Source organism: Coenobita brevimanus, chromosome 47, assembly GCF_032717465.1.
Source record: "Coenobita brevimanus isolate Jiangsu-jjx chromosome 47, ASM3271746v2, whole genome shotgun sequence".
NCBI lineage: Eukaryota > Metazoa > Arthropoda > Malacostraca > Decapoda > Coenobitidae > Coenobita > Coenobita brevimanus.
The window spans coordinates 9,977,827-10,002,238 of record NC_137000.1 but is presented as its reverse complement, the minus strand read 5'-3'; the positions used below and the strand labels follow the sequence as shown (position 1 = coordinate 10,002,238).

At 41.3% G+C, this 24,412-nt stretch overlaps 1 protein-coding gene across 1 annotated transcript in view; it reads left to right on the top strand.

Moving 5' to 3' along the window:
- The window catches only part of LOC145398937 (hexokinase-2-like), a 33,422-nt gene that overhangs the window by 5,861 nt on the left and 3,149 nt on the right, over positions 1-24,412 (top strand). The window contains exons 2-10 of the mRNA XM_080271675.1: positions 14,131-14,209; positions 15,432-15,594; positions 16,048-16,136; positions 18,380-18,515; positions 20,210-20,392; positions 20,611-20,744; positions 21,270-21,382; positions 23,089-23,256; positions 24,078-24,217. Of these exons, the coding sequence (XP_080127801.1) occupies positions 14,144-14,209; positions 15,432-15,594; positions 16,048-16,136; positions 18,380-18,515; positions 20,210-20,392; positions 20,611-20,744; positions 21,270-21,382; positions 23,089-23,256; positions 24,078-24,217 (1,192 nt within the window). The 5' untranslated portion in view covers positions 14,131-14,143. The remainder of the gene's footprint in view (positions 1-14,130; positions 14,210-15,431; positions 15,595-16,047; positions 16,137-18,379; positions 18,516-20,209; positions 20,393-20,610; positions 20,745-21,269; positions 21,383-23,088; positions 23,257-24,077; positions 24,218-24,412) is intronic.

The window sequence follows — 24,412 nt, the reverse complement described above, 5'->3', positions numbered from 1 at the left end:
GAACCGTATAGAGATGATCCTTATACTGTGTGTGGCATATAGAAATAGGCTTATATTCCGTAACGTATTTTTATTTTTGCTACCACCAGACGATTTTATTCAGCTTGATCTTTTAGTGAAGGGGTTAATGAAGGCTGTATCTACCCTCCCCCCCTCGTTCGAAAAGTCTCTCTCTCCAAAGCAACATATATTACTGAAAATTGCAGGAATAAAAGAAGTCGTGGTGGTGAAGAGTTAAAATGAATGTAGGATATTGGGTAGCGGTGGTGTTGGTGATGATGATGATGATGATGCATTCTGGCCGCGAAAGGGTTCCTGACTCTTTCTGATACCGGTATTTTATATTATATTTATGTTGGTCGTATCCTTTCGAAAATTTGGCCGACACATTTGTAGATTCAAAATGAATGCTGCGAATGTTCAAGGACGCCCATCAAGTATCCAAGTGTTTTTACTCTCTCTCTCTCTCTCTCTCACACACACACACACACACACACACACACACACACACACACACACACACACACACACACAACAAGGATGATAGTGCAACTTCCCTTTTACATTAAACATTGAATCAAATCCATTCCCTTGCATGCATCCCAGCTCGTTCAATATGATGTTCTTGTATCTTACTCCTGTTACTCCCTGACAGTTTTATTCAGCTTAGGAAATACAGTATATTTAGCTATGAAGGCCTCAGTAAGGTTAAACCTAACCTATTCAGTTCATTAATCTCTCGAAAGGTAAATAAAATCGTCTGGAGATAGAAATAGATAATACTGACGTTTTAGGTGGAAGGCGTTAGCAGAGGGAGCATTGTTACTTTAAGTCATCCCATTATCAGTATAAGAAGGCTGGTAATGCAAGATAGATGTTACTTCTTAATGCTTTGTTGCTCTTCTAGATTATCCATTTGTCAGTAGAGGATTACTGAGAAAACCATGTCGTTTATCTTAGGCTACCTTGAGAAAGTACTATCCTTTAAGTAAGGATGATGGTGATGATGAAGGAGGAGAGGAAGAAGAGGAGGTTTTATTGATTACACTAGAAAGGTCGTGGCGGCATAACAACAGAGGTCGCTGCCTATGTACAAAAGAAATAAAAGCAGAAGTATAGCTAATTAGAGAGAGAGAGAGTTCATAAACTTTGATATAAATTGTCATTTGACCATTAAAATTCTTACACAGCGTCAAGGACACCATAAAACTATGCATAAACAACCAATTAAATCTAAGCATGAGGAGGCGGAGAACAACAACAACAAGAAAGAACCCTGTATAATCTCTGTTACCTTATTGCTTTTCTAAGAGGTCACGTTATCATCACGTTAATCAGTGCAAGCTTATCATAGTTCTTAAACAGTGGGGGTTGGTGTACTTCCCGGCGTAGAGGTAATAGGGGTAGACTTATCTCAATTCCCAGACGTTGGTTATCTGAGGAGTTGTGTGCAGCTCACGTGATGGAGAGATGGAAGTAGGGTCCCATGGCTAGTCTTCCGTACTTCCCTAATCATTAACAGGGAAATACTTACACATTTATCAGACACCTGTTATCAAAGGAGGTATGTGCAGAACACGTGATCAGACGCACTGAGCTACTTCGGTACGATGATGATAATGATTATTTTTGTTGCAATTATTATTATCACTATTATTTTGCCACCATCTTGATTTTCTTCAGGTTAGGGGAGACTGTTCGAAATGAAGGACTTGGATATAGATTTCAGTGTCCCCCTGAACACTTAAGGATTTTCTTAAGTTGAATAGTGTGCAGTATACCATGCATACTGTCTAAAATGGCGTTTAAAGTACTGAAGCTGTTAATGGGTACCGTATCCTTTTCAACTTAGCCACATGCAACATATCAAGGAGTCGTGTGGAAAGGAACACGTAATCACAAATTCCTTTTAACGTCTTCACCCAGGGGATTTATCTTCACTTTGTTCTTGAAACCACCTTGTTGTTTTATTTAACATGAGGGGGATTATTTTTATAATAAAGTTTATGGAGATTGTTTTTAACTCATGTCGACTGATTTTTCCAGAGATAAAGGAAATCGTTTAGAGATGGCAAGGAAAAAACTTGACGTCCTTGAACTGATAGGGTTAACCTGTTCGCAGTGAAGATTTTTTTTTTTTTTTTTAATCCCCAGACGATTAGATTAAGCTCAGGGGATACTTTTCGATCTGGAGAGGTTTGGTACAAGGCATTCATTATGAGAAGCCTTTCCTAAGTTAAGTAAAATAGTGTAAAATAATGTGGTGTCGGCAGGAATGAAGTGAAGGCAACATGGCAGTGAAAGGGTTACTAGTAAAGGAACCGATTTCACAGCCATTACTTTTTTATTTTATTCTTGCTACTACCAAGCGATCCTTTTTGACTCCAGACATCCCTTTCCTACAGGAAGGGTTGTATATAGTCTTCATTAACCCATTGACTACGTGAGCTGAATCAAGTCGTCTGTAGGTAGATAGTTTTAAGGTGTTTTCCATATTTCCACCGACATGTCCTAAAAATTTCCCCTGTAGTACCGTCCTACCAGTCCTGAATGAGATCCTCCTAGCAAGTATTCCGTACGGACGATTTAGTATCCAAGGGGTGTCATGTGAAGGTGTGTGGCTTCGTCTGTTAAATGCAGGAATGCCGAACCTCAGGAACTAATACACACACACACACACACACACACACACACACACACACACACACACACACAGTAGTTATCAGTTGTGTTTGGTTTTCGTGGTGCTGTTCAGATGGTATGTGTAAAGGGTCCAGTGCGGGCCGAAACCGTTGTCAGTATCTATCATCCAATCATTTCCCCATCTGGAGCATAGGGGCCCGGGGCTAAACTATCCAGTCCAGACATTTGAGGCGAGTGTAACGAGTCGCGTTTCCTTATCAGTGTTATGTGGGCAATAAACCCAGCCAACCCTCGGATGTAACCCCTAATGAACCACATCCGGTTAGAGCGCCTTAATTCACCAGACCACCAGGCGTCAGTGTGGTTGTATGATTACCACCCAACGTAGTAAATGGATTGCCTGGATTAAAGGAAGCTTTTGGCGTGTCATTCACTGTCGAGTCATCCGAAGGTAGCACTGCATCACGTGATTGAATGGTGGGCTCCCCCACCTGTCAGAAGGTTCTCCCACGTATTCCATGTGTACAACTCTTATATGACTTGGTGCTGTCTCATCTTGCTTCCTCTTACCAGTTATCTCAACTTTATCACTTATGAAGGTCATGACCACACATTCTCGAGGCTCCCTTGCGGTACCTCATAGAATCACCAGATGCACGGAGGAGCTTTATTTGCCTTGCACTGCGATAGACGAACTGGGATGATACATTCACGCTAATCGTTCACTATTCATCAAAGAAATCCTGCGTCGCCAGAGGACTAAAAAGTCTCAAAGCATTGCACTGCGAGGCAGTATCTAATACCGACCATCGCGATGATCGGAATTAGATATTTTGTTGTGGTTACTTCCGGACGTTGACCTCTAATAAACAGTCTTAAGGTTAAGATGTTTTAAACTTTTCAAAGCATGGGATCTGTGCTTTGCTGAATTGCATCGTCTGGGGTTAGCCGTGCTGTAATATAAAGTGATGATACAGAAAGTTAATGGACATACCTCATCTTCCGAACGAGAGGTCGCTAAGAGAGATAAACACTAGTTCATCTTGCAAACTAGCCGCGTGGCCATCACCCTCCTGTATTTTTGTCAGCATTCACAGGTAATTTCATCCCCTCACCAAAACCCGTAACTCATTCTAACAACACATATATTCGGCCTAGTCTGACATTACAACACACCTACGTAGTCCATGCATCTCACTCTTATTACTAACAGAGCTTCACTTTAACCTCTGTCTCATCATACACATTTGACTGTCACAACAATCCTTCAGCAACATCTCTCTCGCCTTAACTCTCACAAGTCCTTCACCTAATATATATATATATATATATATATATATATATATATATATATATATATATATATATATATATATATATATATATCAGATCTCTGGTGGCGTGTGGTTGAAGTGGCCAAATTCTACAGGTCATGGTCCATGTGATTACTCGAGCCATAACAACAATAACAAAACGAGCAACAAGCCAAACCATACCATCTCCAGTCATCTCCCAACTCTCCCAGAGCAGAGAGAGAGAAGGAAGGGGGTACTTCATGATAATTCCTTGTCTACCATGAAAAAACTTGTCTTAATTCTGTGTATCAGTTAATCTCTATATATATCTGTATATCGCATTCTCTTAGGGTTAGCTTCGACAAAGTGACCTCCAGGCATTTTTTGTCCCTACTCACAACCCCTTTTCTCACGACGCCCTGCCCTCCCTCACACACTCTCCACCTTATCTCGCCTCTTCTTGTTCTGGAGTCTTAGTTACAACATAGAATTTATCATAAGTGGAGATAATGAAATCTTGTTATCTGACGGTGTATGCTTATCACAGGCGTATCCGTCGGCACCTCTGCACTTCCCCTTATCGTGTCCTGTCCGAGTGCCTTTACTCCTTCACAACGAGGACGTCCTATCATCATCATTTTCATCATCATCACCATTGCAGTCTTAGTCATCATCATTATTGTCATCATCATTATCATCGTAATCATTGTAATCATCATCATCATAATCATTGTAGTCTTCATCATCATCCTGCCACATCTCGATTATTTGAATGTGCTTTTACTTCATTTTGCATAAGAATGACGTTTGAATGAACTAAATAACTGATGTGCGTTTTTTTTTTTTTTCTGGCGATTTTTTTGCCCATTTAATCCAGGTTGAGGTGATTGACAAGGGTGTTATTTTTACGTGCTTCATATCGATCTATCTCATGCTCCCTACACGTGCAATCCACGTGGCTTATTCCATGAGTTTGTATGGTGATCACGTGCTAGGAGAGAGGCTGTGAAAAGGAGAAATGAGCAGGAGATGTGGGGAAAGGAAAAGTAGAAAAAAAAAAAAGGGGGGGGGGAGAGGGGAAGCAAGAAAATGATAGTGGAGGAGAGATAGGAAAAGCAAGCCTCCCAGCATGGCATAAAGTCATAAAGTTCATGAAATTTGACCCAAAATTGACAAAAAGCATAAAATAGCATTAAAAAAAGAAAAAATCTTGAAAATTTATTGTATATAGTGTAAACCCTCCAAAATGGTGAAAGCAAAGGGCGACCTCGTAGTTTAGTTTCCCAGACGTCATGTGTCACACCGCCTTATATGGTAGCAAGGGAACAAAACATGTTGAAACAACAAATTTTGAGCGGACACTCAACTCAAACCCTCTTTGTAAAAACTGGGAAAGGCAGTCAGTTGTCGAAAGTTGACATTGTACTGACCAAGGAACAGCTTGTTCTTTAAGCAGAAACTATTCAAGCTCTGAAGGTTGTCGGCTCCAATTATTCTTTTGCAAGCACAAATGATGAGTTTTCAGATTCAGGCATAGCAAAAAATGACAAACAAGGAGAGACAAAGGTGAAAGCTGAGAGACATTCCTTCCAGAAATACCAAGCTGACCTTGAGGCCAAGAGAAGATAAGGGAAGATGAGAAAAAAAAAAAAAAAAACAAGAGAAGGAGGCAACTGAGAGCAAAAGGAAGTCAGAGAAGGTTAAGAAAATATAATAAATAGATACAGAGATCAAGTTGAAAAGATCTGCATTCACAGTGGCTAATGTAGCAATTTCTGAGGGTAATCAGAAACTTCAAAATGCTCTTCGTCAACGTGTAATGTCCAGGACTGAATTGCAGAATGCCAAGGCACATATTGACGTGGGACTGGAAAGTAAATTTTCTCTGGAGAAAGGAATCTCCGTGCTGAGAAACGGAAAATTGACATTAAGAAACAGAAGAAACAATGTTTATTCATACTTGGGAATCTAATAGTGTTCCAGATGTATTTGATGTTGCATCTATAATGTAGTAGATAGAATATGTTGCACAGTTAATTTCATAGTAAACTAAGGTGTTTGCATCGAATGTGTTTTTTGTAAGGTTAGTTACCGTCCACTCTGAAGGACATCTCAGCTTATTTGAGTTCAGTTATTATTGCAGAGCCAGTACAAAATTCTGAGGTTTCAATTTACACCATAATAAATGTTTTTAGTTATGTTGTATGACTTACCACTTGATTCATGGTTAACTCATAAGAAAGCATTATAACACTATAGGTACCAGCATAAAAAATATAAGTTTTAATTGCCAGTCTCGTAAAGTAATTTTAAAATTTGACTGAAAAACAACATAAAATCATTAATATAATTTCAAAAAAGTGGTTGGGGGAACATGGAAAAAAGTAGTAGAAAAGTCTCTCCTGCATATGTAATCTCTATCTTATCATCATATCGAGTGCAGTTTAATCATTTCCCTTCATTTACATGCTTCTCATTTTAGTCTCCCCTCTCATCATGTGCATCTTCCCCATCTCTGTCTCTCACATGCTGTCTTTGGCTTAATGCATTCGTATAACTTGGTCATAGATGGGGCCTTTCGTCCACAGGGTAGTTCTCTCTCTCTCTCTCTCTCTCTCTCTCTCTCTCTCTCTCTCTCTCTCTTACCCTACACTGAGCGTCTGGCGGTTTCCTGTATCCCAGGAAACCTTTTCCTAAGCTGTGTGGTAACAATATAACCAGCTGACGCCAGATGGTTTACTGGGTTAAGGCGCTTTAGCCGGATGGGGGCTGTTTGGGTTCATCAGAGGAGTGGTTGGGGTTTCCTGCCCACGTAATGCCGCTCAGGGGCCACTGAGGCTGGTCACCCTTGCCTTAAATGTCGGGACTACGTAGCTTCATTGTTGCCGTTATAATTTCCATATCTCATTTCATATAATTCATTTGAATATTGAGAGAGAGAGAGAGAGAGAGAGTTATCTCGTTAAATGCCTGAGTGATTTTTTGATGATTAGCCTACAAGGGTCCAGAAGCCAGTAGGGGCGAAGGTCTAGTTTTATGCGCATCAGTTTTGGTCCGCAATATGCCACTGGACTCTCTCTCTCTCTCTCTCTCTCTCTCTCCCCGCCAAGGTTATGTTTTACCCTGCGTTGGTTTGTTTGTCTGAGCATGATTACTCAAAAAATTATGAACGGATTTTAAATTTGTGGAAGGGTGGGCCATGGGCCAATTGACAAGTGATTACATTTGGGGCCGGATCCAAATCCGGATCTGGCATATCCCGTACAATATTTTAAAAAATCTCAATGAATTTCAATGAAATTTTGTAGAAAGGTGCGCCATGGCCCTGGAAAGAATTTATTGAATTTCGGGGCGGATTCGGACCCGGGATTACTGAAAAAGTTACGAACGGATTTTGGTGAAATTTTGTGGAAAGGTGGGACATGGACCAAGAAAGAAATGATTAAATTTGGGGGCGGATCCGGATCATTTTTAATGACATTGGCAGAGGTCGGCGCTGTCTGAGTGCCTTGTAGTTAATGTCTCATTTGCCCTTGTATGTTCCGGACAGTGGTAATGTACGGTAGCCGTGGACCCATACGTTTCATACTAAACCCCATAAGTGCGATTTTTTAGTCCATTGCCACCTCCAGACGATTTTATTTAGCTTATAAGAGATCTTGAATATTACTTTCTTTACCATGGACAGTTTTAGGTGCTTTACTGTGCCTGACAAGACAATTTTGCTCAAGGTGAAGGCAATCTTATCAGCCCGTCGGAAGCAGATTTTTAGATTGGACCATTTCCTTCGTGTGGACTCACCTTGTCTATTTAACTTGGCTTATAGCAGACGATTTTTCAACTGAGAATAATCCTAGCAGTCATCATTTTTAAGGGGTTTGTGTTAATCATGTAGCTACGTGTTATTTTTGAAGCTGATGGTTTTTGTCTCTATCAACCCATTCGTTACTCTGGCCGGAACTGTTTCATGCAGACTTTTTTATTTATTTATTTTTTTTTAGCTGTAGGATTTTGTAACAGGATTTGACACTTCACATCGGTAACATTTTTGTACGGTAGTTTATTCCTGCTACCACGAGGTGATTCTCGTATTTAGGTGACTTTTTGATCAAGAAGTATTAAATAAAGCCTTCAGTAACGCCTTCGCTGCTAGAGGTCTTCAGCATGCTGTATTAAATCGCCTAGTCATGGCAAGAAGAAAGAAACTAAGGGATAATAAGTGTCTTTAATATCAGTAAATGGCGCTGGAGGGGGACGCCTTCACGTGGTGGCATAGATACAGTCGGGCGGTTGAGTTGGCTGGGTGTACAGACGCCCCTCAACTCTATCCTCCGAAATGTGGATGGTGGGCTGCGGGAAGGGTGGATCTTTAGCCTGCAGTCCACTGGGTTCACATCCAAATGAACCAGGGACCACAAGTACTGCTGTCAGAACTTCAAGTGATGGAATGACCTTTGTATTTAATTGGGTAATTTTTATACGTGATGCGTCACTGATAATGATAACGGCACACTTTCCATCGTTGTTAGTGGATATGATATGATGAGAGAGAGTACGATATGCAACATGTCGCTGAGAGAGTACGTGTGCAACATGTCGCAGAGAGAGTACAGTATGCAACATGTCGCTGAGAGTATGGAGTGCAACATGTCGCTGAGAGAGTACGTGTGCAACATGTCGCTGAGAGAGAGAGAGTACGGTATGCAACATGTCGCTGAGAGAGAGAGAGTACGGTATGCAACATGTCGCCGAGAGAGTACGTGTGCAACATGTCGCAGAGAGAGAGAGAGAGAGAGAGAGTACGGTATGCAACATGTCGCTGAAAGAGTACGTGTTCAACATGTCGCAGAGAGAGTACAGTATGCAACATGTCGCTGAGAGAATGGAATGCAACATGTCGCAGAGAGAGTACAGTATGCAACATGTCGCTGAGAGTATGGAGTGCAACATGTCGCAGAGAAGGGGGGGGGGTTGTGTAAAATAATTGTTTAATGTATAATATTTTTACAATGGGCTGGGTGTTTGTGTAAAATAATCATTCAGTGTGAGATATTGGAAAAAGAGGAAGGGGCGGGGAATTGTGCATGCCTTGGAAATACATATTTCTGTATTGGATGTTACTCTAATCAAAACCAAGAGAGATTGTTATATTATTGTACTTCAAGAGAATTTGGGATGTTATTGTACTTCCTAGACATTTGTTAGTATCATGTATTCTGTCAAGATGGTAACGCCCTTTGTATTTTATTTTTACTTTAAATAGATAATTTAATGGATTGTGGGAGAGCCCCTAAATAGTGAAGGAGTTAATGGTGGTTGTAGAGGTTGGAATACTGTTTTAGTTAAGCCAAGCGAAATGTAATAGTCTGGTGAGAGCAAGAATTAAAAAAAAAAAAAAGTCATCATAATGTAAGGGTTAAGTGAATAGAAGTGTAGGAGTTAGTATTTTTATCATTGCAGCTTTGCTTGTTGCTACCTCTTGTCTCATCACATGACCTTCGCAAGCTCATTGTTTCCTTATCTTATGCCACATCACATTATCTCACTGAAATTTAGAACACCATTGGCTAGCATGCAGTACCTCATTATGCCAGGAGAAAAAAGTAAATACAAAGGGGGGTTGCATGAAGTAATGGCGCCACCAAATCTGCAAGCTCATTGGTTGGGACATTCATGGACACGGCACATGATAGGCTGAGCGACGGCCACACCTCCATGGCGCGCATTTGAGATAGAGAAGTATGCTGTGGAATATTTTTTCATTGTTGAGAGCTTAATGACTGTTGGTGGATGTGTATGATGTTTGAGTGTAGTATATATTATTTGTTATATTACTGACGTGTTCATTTATTTAGCTTCGTTTGCGTACTTTTGTTTGCCTTCGTAACCAGCTTCAGTACTTGGCAGGAGGATTGTAAGAGAGGAATAATGTCACTCAGTCGTTTTTTCTAGTAAGATATGTTCTGTTTTATGTATTATTTCTTCACGATAAAGGAGAGGGTATTTTATAAAATCTATCTTTAACTACGTACGAAATCTAATGCTCTTTGTAACGTAATCACAGCAAGCAGACCTAACACGCAATGAAACTGACTTCGCATGAGGTTTTTCTCCCCCCTCCGTCCCCCCCCCTCCCCCTTTTTTTTTTTTTTTTTTTTTTTGCCAGAAACAATTACTAAACCCGACCTTGGTTAACCAAGATGTCATAGTAGAGATATGAACAGGACAGTTACACTCAAGTATAGTTGAACCCTTCACTCCGATGACTTCTTGACGTTATCCTTGTCCAAATTTCGTTTAACGTAGGGATTTTTTTGTTTTTAATGAAAGATTAGTGAAGGCTATCCAACTTCTCCAATTCCGAAAGTCTTCCAATAGCTAATTCAAACTGTGGACATAAGAGTAAAATGAGAACTACGCCACCGGATTGAAGTGGTTAGCGCTGGTGTGATTGCAGCATGAGTACTCCTTGGTACTGTTGGCTCCTGATTAGTTTCAGCTGAATGCACAGTTATTACCGGTGACATCAAATGACTACCGATGACCAAATGACCTCGGAGGTCAACCTCACATAGTCTATGTCCGAACTGGAGGTCATGTGAGTCTCCATGCCAATAATTGGGTTGCTGGGTCCAGTCGCTCGAGCTTGTATTACCGGTGACCGAATGACCTCCGACTGGTGACCTCAAATGACCTCGGAGGTCAGTCTCGCGTAGCCTGTGTCCGAACTGGACGTCATGTGAGTCTCCATGCCAAACATTGGACTGCAGGGGTGCCCGGCATTGCCCAGGCAAAAAAAAAAAAAAAAAAAAAAAAGATGACCTCGAATGACCCAGATCTGAATTTTGACCCCCCTGAAACAATCCTTGGGTCACTCTGATTCAGAATATAAATGGGTCTGGGGGGTCTCTGGCCCATGGTTTGGGCGTGATTGAAGGACAGACAAACAGAACGTGGCTCTTACAGATCATAAGATACAGTTTGTTGGTGGTCCGATAACATAGTCTAAAATAAGGCCGTAAAAATATACGGAAACGTTACCATACTCATCTTACCTTGACCCAGGTTTTCGTCCTTTTGTAAATTATTTCATGTAGCTCGGTAGCAAAATAAGTCCGTGCTACAGTTCTGCACCCTTTCCATTGTACTTCATGATTAGCTTCATTTTCTAGTGCTAATCACTTGTTACAGCTCAAGATTCAAGATGGAGAGATAGCAATTTTAGGTCAGATTTAAGTAAAATGAGTATGGTGTTTATGATATCAGTAAAGATTTTTACTAGTACAGTATGTATATTGGAAATTCGTTATATTAATGTATTTATGTCGAAGCATCAAGTACTGTACGTATATACACACGGACTGTGGGGAGAGCGGGGTCCAGGCGGGAGGAAGACTGTAAGTGGCTGAATGAAAAAATGAGATAGGTAATAATAGGTAGTGACTGGCGTACGTGACCAGGGGTGGGGATGCTCGAACATTTTACAATCGATTCTCTGTCCAAAATGCGATTCCTCTGTCTAAGAAGGACAGGAAAAGGGAGATTCAGCCCGCATTTTTCGCCCCTCGTACAAAAATAACAGTTACGAGAAGATAATAATCATGAAGATATATTTGCTTTAGGAGGAAAGACAGGACGAGGAGAGTACAGAATATTCCGTGTCTCGTGCTTCATGCGAAAACATGAGTTATGAAAGGGAGTTTATTGTAAATGTGTTTGAGAATCCCACGCCAGGGTTCCCAGAGTTGGCTGATCAGTACTTGGTGATGGTCGAAATTTCTTAGTGATGCTTGAAGGGTGGTAGTAGGCAGAGATATTGAAGGGAGAGTTGCAAGAGTGTAGAAAGCGACCGTAACATACCCGTAGCTTAATCCCACTCCACCCCACCCAACCCAACCCTACTTCACTTCACTCCACGCCGCTTCACCCCATCCCACCCCATCCCATCTAACCAAACCCCACTCCCACCCCATCTAACTAGTCATGGCCTAACCAAGCATCCAACCCCCCAGCCTAACCTACCCAGACTTACCCCACCCACCCTAACCTACTTAAACCCCTCCCCACCTCACCTAACAACATAACCATTGCCAACCTTACTAAACCTGACCCAGGCTCACCTCATCTGTCTCACTCTAACCTAACACCCTCCTAAGTCCTACCCTTGCGTGTACACACTGATGGGAAGAAAAGCCTACTACGAGGGAGTCTTGAGGACGTAATATGGGTTGGCTCATCCTTGGCAGCCCCTCTTCTGGCGTACGACTGTGGTACGAGAAAGTAGCAAGGGTATCGGAGGGAGGGAAGGGGAAAAAAAAAAAAATCCCCCTTTCAAACCCACCTGAAATCGTATAATGTGACAGTAATATAGCATTTAACCTTTCTAGTCACTGTGTGTTGGGGGTGGGAGGGGGTAGACAGGCAAGTAGGAGAGTGGGGAGACATGGGGAGGTAAGATGCCACGGGATTTCATCAGCCACTTCGTATTACCCATCATCTCAACGTAGCAGCAGCCTCAGTGACGTGGCGATCATTACTGGGCAATATCCGCCGTGCCTCTTATTGCCATCCCACCAGCCTCCATTGAAACCTCCTTGCGGCAGGACCAGGCGCAGATAAGGATGCCGCCTGTGTACCCTTGCCAAGTTCGCTGTTATCCGCAAGATCTAGGCCAAGGTAGCATATTCTCCGCTAAATCTAGGCCTGTATTCTCATGGACTTAGTAGAATCTAGGACTATCTCCATAGAGATTTATTTTGCTTAGTGTCGGTTCGTTTTCATGTGAGAACTGGGCCACCCCAAATTTGAATGGTAAATCATGGCTACATAAACTTCGATGCGACGTAGTTCTGAGGTAGGAATGAGTCTCCTTGGTTGATAAGACAAATTGACCCCTCAATCTGACAGTACCTATACATCAACCGAACTGAAACGGGTCAGGGATCTTGGTCAGTTTAGGATAAATACACCATACACCCATTTATTATCATGTATGGTATTCGTATCTTCTTAATAGCAACATAGATTGCATAAATGGCATAAAAAGGAATATTAACGTGTCCTTTGCAGAAACATGCGAGTCAGGAAGAAGTGCTAGTGAGTCTTTACAATTGACTAGAATACCGGACTTTCAGACAGTCACGTCAAGAATTCTAACAATTCTTGAGATTATATAACTTGACTCTCTCTCTCTCTCTCTCTCTCTCTCTCTCTCTCTCTCTCTCTCGCTCGCTCGCTCGCTCGCTCGCTCGCGCGCGCGGGGCAAGTTTAGTGATATTTACGAAATGGACTTCCCACATCTGCGCTTTCCCCTGCGGTGGAAGAAGGGGGCTTGGGGTGGAGTGGGGTGGGGAGAGGGGAGTGAGATAAGAATGGTGAAGGGGTAGTGCATGTCTTTTAGTGGGGGAGGGGAGATGGGAGGGAGGGGTTGAGGTTGATACCTATATAAGTAAGGTGGAGGGGATGTGAAGGTGTAGTAGTGTCCAATACTTTACCTGGTCAACAACACCACCCCTTTCCTCCAGTCTTGTCACCACACACACACCGTAGTCATGAGGTAGCCACTCTTCCCCGTGTCTGCTTACATTCTTCTTGTATTTGCTGCTACTTCTACTACTGTAGTACTGCTGCTACTACTACTACTACTACTACTACTACAATTACTACTACTACTACTACAATTACTACTACTACTACTTCACAGCTACTTCTTCCTACTAACGATTTTATTAATTTCTACCTGATCACTCTCTCTCTCTCTCTCTCTCTCTCTCTCTCTCTCTCTCTCTCTCTCTCTCTCTCTCTCTCTCTCCACACACACACACACACACACACACACACACACACACACTCACTAGTATTTCCTCTGCCACAATGAGTTTCCGACAGATTGTCATTATTATTGTTACTGTATTATTATTATTATTATTATTATTATTATTCTCATCCCTACGTCAAGTGGGGTTGGTGGAGGATTAGTGCCCCTCCCTGTAAAACAATTAACTCTAAGCCCTTGGCCACCCCGTTTGGGATACATGGTGTCTGGCAATGAATGAATGATGAATGAATGATTATTATTCATGCGTCATCATCACAGTCCTCATGGCTCCACCACCACCATCATGATCATCATCATCATCATCATCATCATCGTAACTGAAACTAAACTGGCCTTTCCTTGTCTTTTCTTCAGGGAACGAGTCATAATGAATAAGGCATCGCCAACCTCAGAGCCAAAATTAACCTTGTCTGACCCGGATCGCCAGCAGAAGGTAAGAAGGAGCAGGAGGTCATGTTAGGTTAAAATAGTAATTCTTTTTTTTTCCGATGGCGAGTTGTTCCTTTAGTTTTTGCTGCCTCAGACGATTTTATTCAGCTCAGAAAAGCATCTCGTTGTGGAGGATTGGAGGCAGTGCTCATTAACCCGTTCAGTACGAGGGATTTTTTTAAGTTCAACCAGATCGACTGAAGGTAGCAAGTATGTACAGTGTAAAGACGTTATCGGATTGAAGGGGTTGATTGGCCTCAGATTTTTCCCTTTGTAGCTTATCACATGGTTCAGTGGCAAACAAATATTTAAATGAAACTGCTACTGCTCCATCTTTTCCATAGCGCTTCTTCGTGACTAGCATCTTATTTTAGTGTTTGTTATTACAGCTCAGTACTGGGGGTGGAGACTTTTTTACCCCTAAGCCAGGCGGTTACACACACACACACATGGAGAGTAGAGTATTAAGCCAAGGCCAAAATGGTTACACACACACACACACACACACACACACACACACACAAGGAGAGTAGAGTATTAAGCCAAGGCCAAAATGGTTACACCCACTTCGCTATGTGTGCATCATTTACATACTGTGTGTGTGTGTGTGTGTGTGTGTGTGTGTGTGTGTTAGAGAGAGAGAGATTTACCTTTCCCAGATGTCCTTATCCGTCACAACGAGAGAGCTTCCGTAAGTTGACCACATTCGTCTGACGGTAGCAATAGGAATAACAGAAAAAGGGACGTCATCGTAGTGATATAACATAAGGAGATTTATTTTAATCCCTTCGGTACAAGAGATTGGCTTGGCGATATTATGTAGGCTGAGGTGGAGACCGAGGATGATGTGTAGGTGGATGTTTGGGGTGAAATATGTGAATGAGGGAAGTGAATTAGATGTCTTTTATCGATTTAATTCCACTTTAGGCACATTCAGTGATTCCTGTATATACATATTGTTCTGACATTTTAGCCAGGCAGGGAGTTTCGTCCACACGCAACTTTATTATCCGTAGCTCAGGGGCAGAATAAGACTACTGCGACTCAAGATGCTTTCCATAAAACTTCCCGAGACTAGCACCGTTTTCTAGTGTTAATTTCATTTATGAGGGTAAGACGGTAATATTACGAGTAGCCAAAGTGAACTGAGTAATGACATCCGTCGTAAGTTGAATATATTCGTCACGCTGCGAGAAAAATACTGTAGACAGACGTCATCTTAACAGGCACTGGACATCCTGTCACCTCTGGTACTGACGAAGACGCAAAAGGAAAGGGTGAAGGAGGTGTTTATAGAGGAGATGAAGTTGGGTCTGGCTGCCTCACCGGAAAGGAAGTCATCTTTACTAATGGAAAACACCTTTATTCCCGAGTTGGTCAATGGGACAGGTAAGAAATAAGCCCGCCTAAATAATCAGTCGTGCGGGTAACTTTTCCCATACAACTGTCGTATGTTTTCATCTGACATATGCAGCATAACCCCTCATCTCAGTTGATGGCCAAGTATAGTCAGATTGGTCACTGGTGGGTCAGTTTTGCTGCTAACCACGCTTTATACGACCACGACATTGTGTTCAAGTTGTGCTGTGTATGGCCGAGTTCCTTTAGATGAAAACAAACTTACTGTTTTGTAAATTATTAACAGGCTATTTTCCTGTAATTTCAAGTGGACTTAATGCCAAAATGAACATTGAATAAGAAGGTTGAAAAATCATTGTAACGGGGACTTGCATTATTTTTTGCCCATACACATACTTTTTATAGGACACAAAAATGAAAGACTGACATAGTGTTAACATTTGAGTTTGCAAGTGAATAATTACTATTCACTTCTGTTCGTAGAAAGCGGCGAGTATATGGCGTTGGATCTTGGAGGAACGAATTTCCGGGTCATATACGTGCAGCTGAAGGATGGGAAGATAGAAGAGGAGGTCAGTATTTGTCCAGAATTTCTTTGGTGTAAAATGAATACTCTCTTAATACTGAAAGCCAGTTTTCATTTGAAGGGCATAAATATTACTACGGTATGAGTGGTAGATTTCTTAGAAGCAGACAAACACACTGGGAAGAAGGAGAAGAGCGACTGTGTACCGGTAGTCATTGCATTACATATTAATAGGCATTAATCCTAAAGGGCAAGTTAAGCAGAATCAGATGCATAGGTAAGTTCTACAGAATCACTTGGCGCTTGTAATGTCATTTCAGTTGTGAACTTTAGTTTGTTTCATACGAGAGAAAGCTTCGGTGACGTAAATGCTTGTTTGCCAGTCCACCTTCACGATACAGTAGCCAGAGTTAATAGTGAAAATTTTTAATTTAGAGGTAGTTATTAACCTCTTCATTACAGTTATATATATATATATATATATATATATATATATATATATATATATATTATATATATATATATATAATTTGCATGGATTATTTTTGATTCAGCTTGGGATGAATGTTGCAGTGAATGAATTAGAAATTCTGCCCATTTAACTCAGTTGTGAAATGTGCCCTGAATTTAAGTAAGTTAGTCTGGTGGTAATAAGAATAAAATAAAAACTACATGGTTGGACTGAAAGGCTAGAGTGATTTTTTTAGGCCACAATGTCTGTGAGTACTCTTATCCATTGTTGTCATGAGTAATTACAGGCAGCTCTTCATGGAGGTAATAGATGTGTTCTTAAATATCTCACTTTCTCACACACAGTTCCTTCTGTAGATTAAGGGAAATTTGCATATTAGCATCATAGGTAACAATGGAAATTTAGTACCATTAGGCAATTTTACATATTCCCTTCTATGAGAACACTACAGTTATTTTTTGGTCATACTACCTCAAGATAACGTTATTCTGTTAAGTTGATTTAGAATGAAGAGGTTAATGATCCTTCTTTCCCACCCAAGGGCAGGGTGAGGAGTAGCATGTCCACTGTCCAGACAGCACAAACTTGCCCAATCCAAGTAGGCCACACTTCCATTTACTTATCATTCAAGCCCCCGGAATCCTGGCTGTATACCAGGTACGCCAAAAACATTCACCACATTCACACAAACGTATCCGATTGAGTCAATCCAGACGCTTCCATGCTCACGAGGGATGCCAGACTCCCTGATCATGCACTTCTCCTCACCACATTCATCCAGCCAGCTTGATCTCTTGTCAGTTCCTTAGCCTTACTGACTTCCAAACCTCTCTTCCTCTAACACTCATCCACTATATCTCTCCACCTTCTCCTTGGCCTACCTCGCCTCCTCCCTCCTTCAAATTCTCTCAGGTATACCTTTTTCACCACTCTATTGTTATCCATTCTTTCCACATGACCATACCATCTCAGGACATTTTCTTTGATTCTGGTGTCCACGGACTTCCTCACTCCACACCTTTCACGAATCACATTATTTCGTATCCTATCCACTCTCTGTACTCCACATACATTCCTCAGCAGTCCCATCTCCATTGCTCTTACTCTTGACTTTTCATTTTCATGCCACACCAGTCTCACACCCATATGTTAAAGTTGGCACTAACACTCCCTCATCTAAGCCTCGTTCAGCTGCAACACTCAAGCCTCTGTTTCTTATCAAGGCCTTCATTACCAGCTACTTTTCTTGTGTCACTCTACTTTCAACTTCTTTTGCACATTTTCCTCTCTTTTCTGTCACTTTAGTCTGAATAAAACTGTCAGAAAATAGCAGGAATAATTCAAAATTCCATTGGATTGAAGGGATTAATTTGCTGAGGACATAGGAGCAAAGAAGATTGTCAGAAGGGCAACTTATAACAGACTTATTGTATACCAAATCCCACTTTTGTGTTACCTTGTTTATGTTTTCAAATTTTTGTTAATTTGGTGATAAATTACTAACATATTTTATCTTCATTGATGCCAAAAAAGTTGGTATCTCAAGTAACCCCATTTTACAGTACAAGTTCTTTGGAAAAGATTCTGATGCTGAATTTTGGAACACGTCCATGACATACTGAGGGCTGCTGATTTTTTTTTTTTTCTTTCTTTTTATTTTGGGGGGGGGGGAGAGGGAGATGTCACTTAATGTCTCTTCATTATTTAAACCCAGTTTCCTACTGGTTTGAAAGGTGGAAGAATCCAGAAATGTGAAATGGAAAGCACTGAATAACAGACTATCCTTTCACATCTCAGTAAACTTCTCTCACCCATAGATCATCGACTACTACCATGTGCCAGAGGACAAGCGCCTGGGGCCAGGGACAGAGCTATTTGATTTCCTGGCCTATTGCATATCAGATTTCGTCCACAAGAGAAACCTAAATCTCACTGGCCGCACCTACCAACTTGGTCAGGCATAAGTTTTGTTTTTAAAAATGATATTATCCGTATTTGATTTTTTTTTTTTTATTTTTTTTTTTTTTATTTTTTTTTTTTTTGAATTAACTTTTTTTTTTTTTTTTTCCAACTTAGACCTGTTCATTATTTTTTTTTTTTTCCAACTTAGACCTGTTCATTATTTTTGTTTTTTCCAACTTAGACCTGTTCATTATTATTATTATTATTTTTTTTTTTTTCCAGGTTAGACCTTTTCATTATTCAGTATAAAGTTATGAAATTAGAAGTGAATATTTATTCTTTTAGCTCTTCATTACAATGAAAACATTGTTCATTCTTGGTTCACTTTGCCAGCACACATAGAAGGTTGAAGCAGATCTTGCTAATACTGTACATTGTGATAGTATAATTACTTGAGTTGCTTGTTTATTGTTATGTAAGTTAAGATAGCAGGAATAGATTTGGAAGTAAATCCTCATATTGTAATGGTTAACCTGAGTAAAATTGTTTGGAGTTGGCAAGATGAAAATGAAAACTGCATTGTCCGACTTGAGGTTAACCTTTTGAATCCAGTGATGTCCTTTTTTAATCAGTTCTTCCTAAATTGCAGATTATTTTATTTGGCTTAGGTGACACTTTAAACTATGGAGTTGAGATATAGCCTTAACTCATCCATTACAGGGTCTGTTCAGAAAGTATCTGACCTTAGGCTCTAAAAAAGATAAATAACTAACTGGTTGAACTAGGACAGTAATCCCCTCAAAATAGGCTCCTTCTGAATTGACCTACAACCCAGCATTCTTCCCATTGCCTGAAACATTTTTCAAAATCAGTTTTTGGTATCTCGTTGCATTCCTCATGATCTCTTCTCTCGGATGAACGTTGCTCAAGACATTTTGGGGTGTGCAAATTATGTGAAGTCTAATCGCTGGAGATGAGACTTGGGTGCACGGGTACAACCCAGAAACCAAAGCACAGTCATCCCAGTGGAAGCATGCAGGGTCACCTCGGCAAAAAAAAAAAAAAAAAAAAGACAGTTCCATGGCAAGGTGAAATGCATGTTGACAGTTTTTTTCAGCTACTGTGGTGTTGTGCATCACAGATACACACTGGAAGGTCAGACTGTCAACAATCATTACTACCTTGACATATCCATCACCTTCATGATGCAGTTTGGTGGAAGAGACCAGACCTCTAGAAGGCGACAAGTTGGAAACTGCACCATGACAACACCTGTGTCCATTCTTTCATGACTGATTAAGGAATTTTTGGCCAAGCACAACATCCCTGGAGGTCCAGCAGGCTCCCTGCTCACCAGATATGACTCCTTGCACAATATGGTTATTTCCCAAGCTCAAAACTCCACTGAAGGGTTCCCAATTTGAGAAGAGAGAAGAGATCATGACGAATATGACAAAGCACCTGCAGGAAATACCGAAAACCGACTTTGAAAAATGTTTCAGGCAGTGAATAGAACACTGGGCTACGTGTGTCAAGTCAGAAGGGACCTACTTTGAGGGAGGTTAGTGCCCTAGCTCAACAGGTTAGCTATATATTTTTTTAGAGCCTAATGTCGGAACATTTTGAACAGACCACATCCATCTCCGTGACTTTATCAAATCATCTAAAATTATCTTGGAGCAGGGAGGATGAACTAAAAAGGACATAAGTAGGTTTCAAGGGGTTAACATGATTTCATTTCGCAGGCTTCACATTTTCATTCCCGATGACCCAGAAGAGCCTGAACATCGGACTGCTGGTGTCCTGGACCAAGAGCTTCAATTGCTCGGGTGTGTTGGGAGAGGATGCAGTGCAGATGCTGACGGATGCCATCAATCGCAGGGGTGACTTGGATATCACTGTTTCGGCCATTCTTAATGACACAACAGGTGAGTGGTTGGAACACGTCGGCAGCCCAGGTGATATCCTGGCGTATTATGTAGTAGGTTGGAGTCCCAAGGTGACTTCCCCCCCCCCCCCCCCCATAATTATAGTGCCACCAGTTATGCTTACTGATGCCATGTCACTATCTTGGCTATTTATAATGACAGTGAGTGGTTTGAATACCCCTGATGGAATGACTTCAGTTCATTCATCCACTCCACAGGCACACTGGTGATGGGATCATATCTGGATCCTCGTTGTGGCATAGGGATGATCCTGGGTACTGGTTGCAACGGATGCTATGTTGAAAAGGTCTCACGCATAGAGAAGTGGCCAGGCAAGCACTCGGAAGCAGAGGTTAGTAGTGAGGATGATGGAGTAGTGGTGTATGTGCTTTTATCCCATGATCTTGAGGATGTGACTTTTGTTATTCAGTTATAATTTGTTTTAAAGTGCTTCACTCAGAGTTGTTTCAGTATCAGGGCACAAATGAGTTCTGGTAACATCATTGCTTCACTTAAAGTTTCTTAGGTTCCCCCCCCCCCTTCCTGGAAGTAGAGTATGCGTATTTTTCTGTCTTCAATCTCTGTCATGAATCAGCAGCATGTTTCACTTAAAGTAGCATTTTGCCTGCATACATGCAAGTCCAAGTGAAGACTGAATATTATGCTCTAAGTCTCTTCAACCCTAGAATGTACCGGTAATTTTCAATGCAATATGTTCTTACTATCTTTAGAAAGTTTTACTCAGCATGAGAAAGATATTTGGAACAGGAGGTTGCAAGAATAAGATGCAAAAAGATGTCATCAGTTTAAAAGGCATAATTATAGACCATGGAAAGTAAAATAGTCCTGATATTTTGTTTTTTTCCTCTCACACCAGGTGATTGTAGACATCGAGTGGGGAGCATTTGGTGATAATGGAGTGTTGGACTTCATCAGAACCAAATGGGATAGAGCTGTGGATGATCAGTCTCTCCTAGTTCATTCATACACGTGAGTACTGGAAGGGAGAACAGCTAGTATAGTTCTTACACTTTCTTTGTCCCATAATTTGTCTTTGTTCAGCTTATTTCATTCAGGCTAGTTGCAGATAAAGATAAAACTGGCTTTACATTCTTTCAATATCACTTCTTTGTGACTAGCCTCAATTGCTAGTGTTAATTTAATGTTACAACTTGGTATGCAAGATGAAGAGTTGGCATTTTTAGGCCAAGTTAAAGTGAAAAGAACATAGCAAGAAAGTAAAGGTTAGGTACAGCTGAATAAAATCATGTGGTCTAATCATTAATAATACATCATCATCGTCATCTGGACCTCCTTTCCCACCCTAGGGCAGGGTGAGAAGCAGCAACGTCCAGACAGCCCAAGTTTGCCCAATCCAGTGGGCCATGCTTCCATTCATTCATCATTCAAACTTCCGAAATCCTGGCTCTGTCTGATACACCAAAAACATTTGCTGCGTTCTGTAGCTTCACATAAACATATCCAATAGAGTCGATCCAGAAGCTGTCATGTTAAAAAGGGGTGCCAGATCTCTGATCATACACTTCTCACAACATTCATCTAGCACAGCTTGATCTCTTGTCAGTCCCCTAGCCTCACCAACTTCTATACGTCTCTTCCTCACACACTTGTCCACCATATCCTTCCACCTTCCCCTTGGCCTACCTCGCCTCCTGCCTCCTTCAAATTCACTCAGATTTACCTTTTTCACCACTATTGTTAACCATTCCCTCCACATGACCATACCATCTCAGAACATTCTCTTCGATTCTGGTGTCCACAGACTTCCTCACTCCACATCTCTCATGAATCACATTATTTCATGTCATATCCACTCTCTGTACTCCATGTACATTCTTCAGCAGTCTCTCTCCACTGCTCTCATACTTGACTTTTCATTTTCATGCCACACCATAGTCTCAAATCCATATGTTAAAGTTGGCACTAACACTCCTACAGTTACATCCATCCATCCATCATACACTCCTGTGTCGCCCCACAAGGAGCGTAGGAGCCCGGGGCTAGGCAAGTTGGTCCTGACGTTTAAGATTAGAGTGACCAGCCTCACTTATCCCGGAGTGGCATCACGTGAGCAATAAACCCCAATATAAAATACATAATGAGAATGAAGTGGATAATTTGAAGGAGTATTTACTGTATATAGTGGTAGGTGGGGGCTCTCACCATCCACTCACTCAATGCAGTCTGCTCTTGGGTGACTGCCCATTCCTCTCTTCCTTCCTTCTTTCCTTCCTCTTCTGTCGATGCAGTGCTGCTCTTGGGTGACATCCCTTTTCTTTCTTCCTTCATTCCTTCCTTTCTTATCTGTCTTTCTTTCATTCTTTCCTCTTCTTTCTGTCTACAGGTGACTGTATACTGAGGGATAAGCCAAATGGTTTCCTGTACACCAGGAAACCATTTACTATGCTGGGTGGGAACCATATAACCAAATTGTGGCTTCTGGTGGATTATTGGGTAATTAAGGTGCCCCAGTTGGATTAAGCCTGTGTAGGTTGATATCCAAGGGATAGTTGGGGTTTATTGTTCATATGATGTTACTCAGGAATGAGTGAGACTGGTCACTCTTGTCTTAAATGTCAGTTTTAACTTGTCTAGCCCCAGACTCCTATGCTCCTCTTGGGGAAACACAGGATTAGATGATGATGATGATTTACTGTATATCAATTGCCTTGCAGGTTTGAAAAATACTTTGCTGGAAAATACCTTGGCGATCTGTACCGAGAGGTTTTGCTGACACTGGCAAAATCGGGGGTGTTCTGTGAGGGGAATGTGGGAGGCGGTGAAGGAGGTAGCCTGACAAAACATGGCTCAATAACAACCAAAGACATTTCAGCCATTGAGAGGTGAGATTAGAAGTAGTGGTATTTTTAATGGGAGTCTTGGTAGAGTGGTTTTGTAGTTATCCAGTTATTTCATGCATTTTTAATACCCCCCTCCTCTCCTGGTATTCGTCAGCCTCTTCTCCCTCCTGTGGATGGGGTGAGGTTGGGTCGAGGTAACAAGAAAAAGCCTCTTAGAAGATGAAATAGCTAAGTCTGTCCAGTTTATTATTCCATCCCTCCAGCTTATTATTATTATAAGTACATTTATTTTTCCTCCATGGCATATCGGTCTGTTAGTGTGTTGAAGATGTTATTATCATTATTAATACATTTATTTTTCCTCCATGGTATATCAGTCTGTTAGTGTATTGAAGATGTGTATGTGTGTATATATTTATATGCTTTCTGCCACTTTTCAACAAATGGTTGTACTGACTGACTGTGCAGCATCAGAGCCCTAGTGCTTGACAACACAAATTTTTTATTCGTAGCAGTGATTGAAGTCTTTGATGATGGTTGAGATGTATACATGTACAGTGACAGTCAGTTGAACACTGGAACCCCATGCAGTTTGTAAAATCCATGCTATCTTGTATAATGCTGTAAATAAGAAATTGTAAAAATATCGAGTTAGCCATATGTTACTTAACAGGCCTTCAGCTTTCTTGTTCATCAGTCCTAAACTCACCCCTCTGTCATATACCAAATATCAGATTCTCCATTATACCCAGATTGACCCCTCTCTTGTTTTATATCCCATGTCACCCCCCTTCCTCCACTTACTGTTATATTTCTACATCAACCTGTATTCCATCCCATAAGCCTTCATTTCTCCATCCCAGTGAGCACTTCCACGGAGGCCGGGATGATGTAAAGAAGGTGCTGGAGAGGTTGGGTCTGAAGCCTGACGAGGATGACTTGAGTATAGCACAGCACGTGGCCGGTGTTGTCTCCTACAGGGGTGTTGTTCTTGTATGCCTGTGTAAGTTATGCTTTACTAAGTTTCTGGTTTGAAGCTTGTGTCTCCATCCAGCATTTCATTTTGCAACAAGAGCACCCTGCCATCATTGGTGATTTGCTCGTATATGTTTCTGGAGAGGTTGTAAGTAAGAGTTATGTGAGATGGGTTGAGGGTGCCTGGTAACAGAGGACAGGGTGACATGGAAGCAGTTTGTTT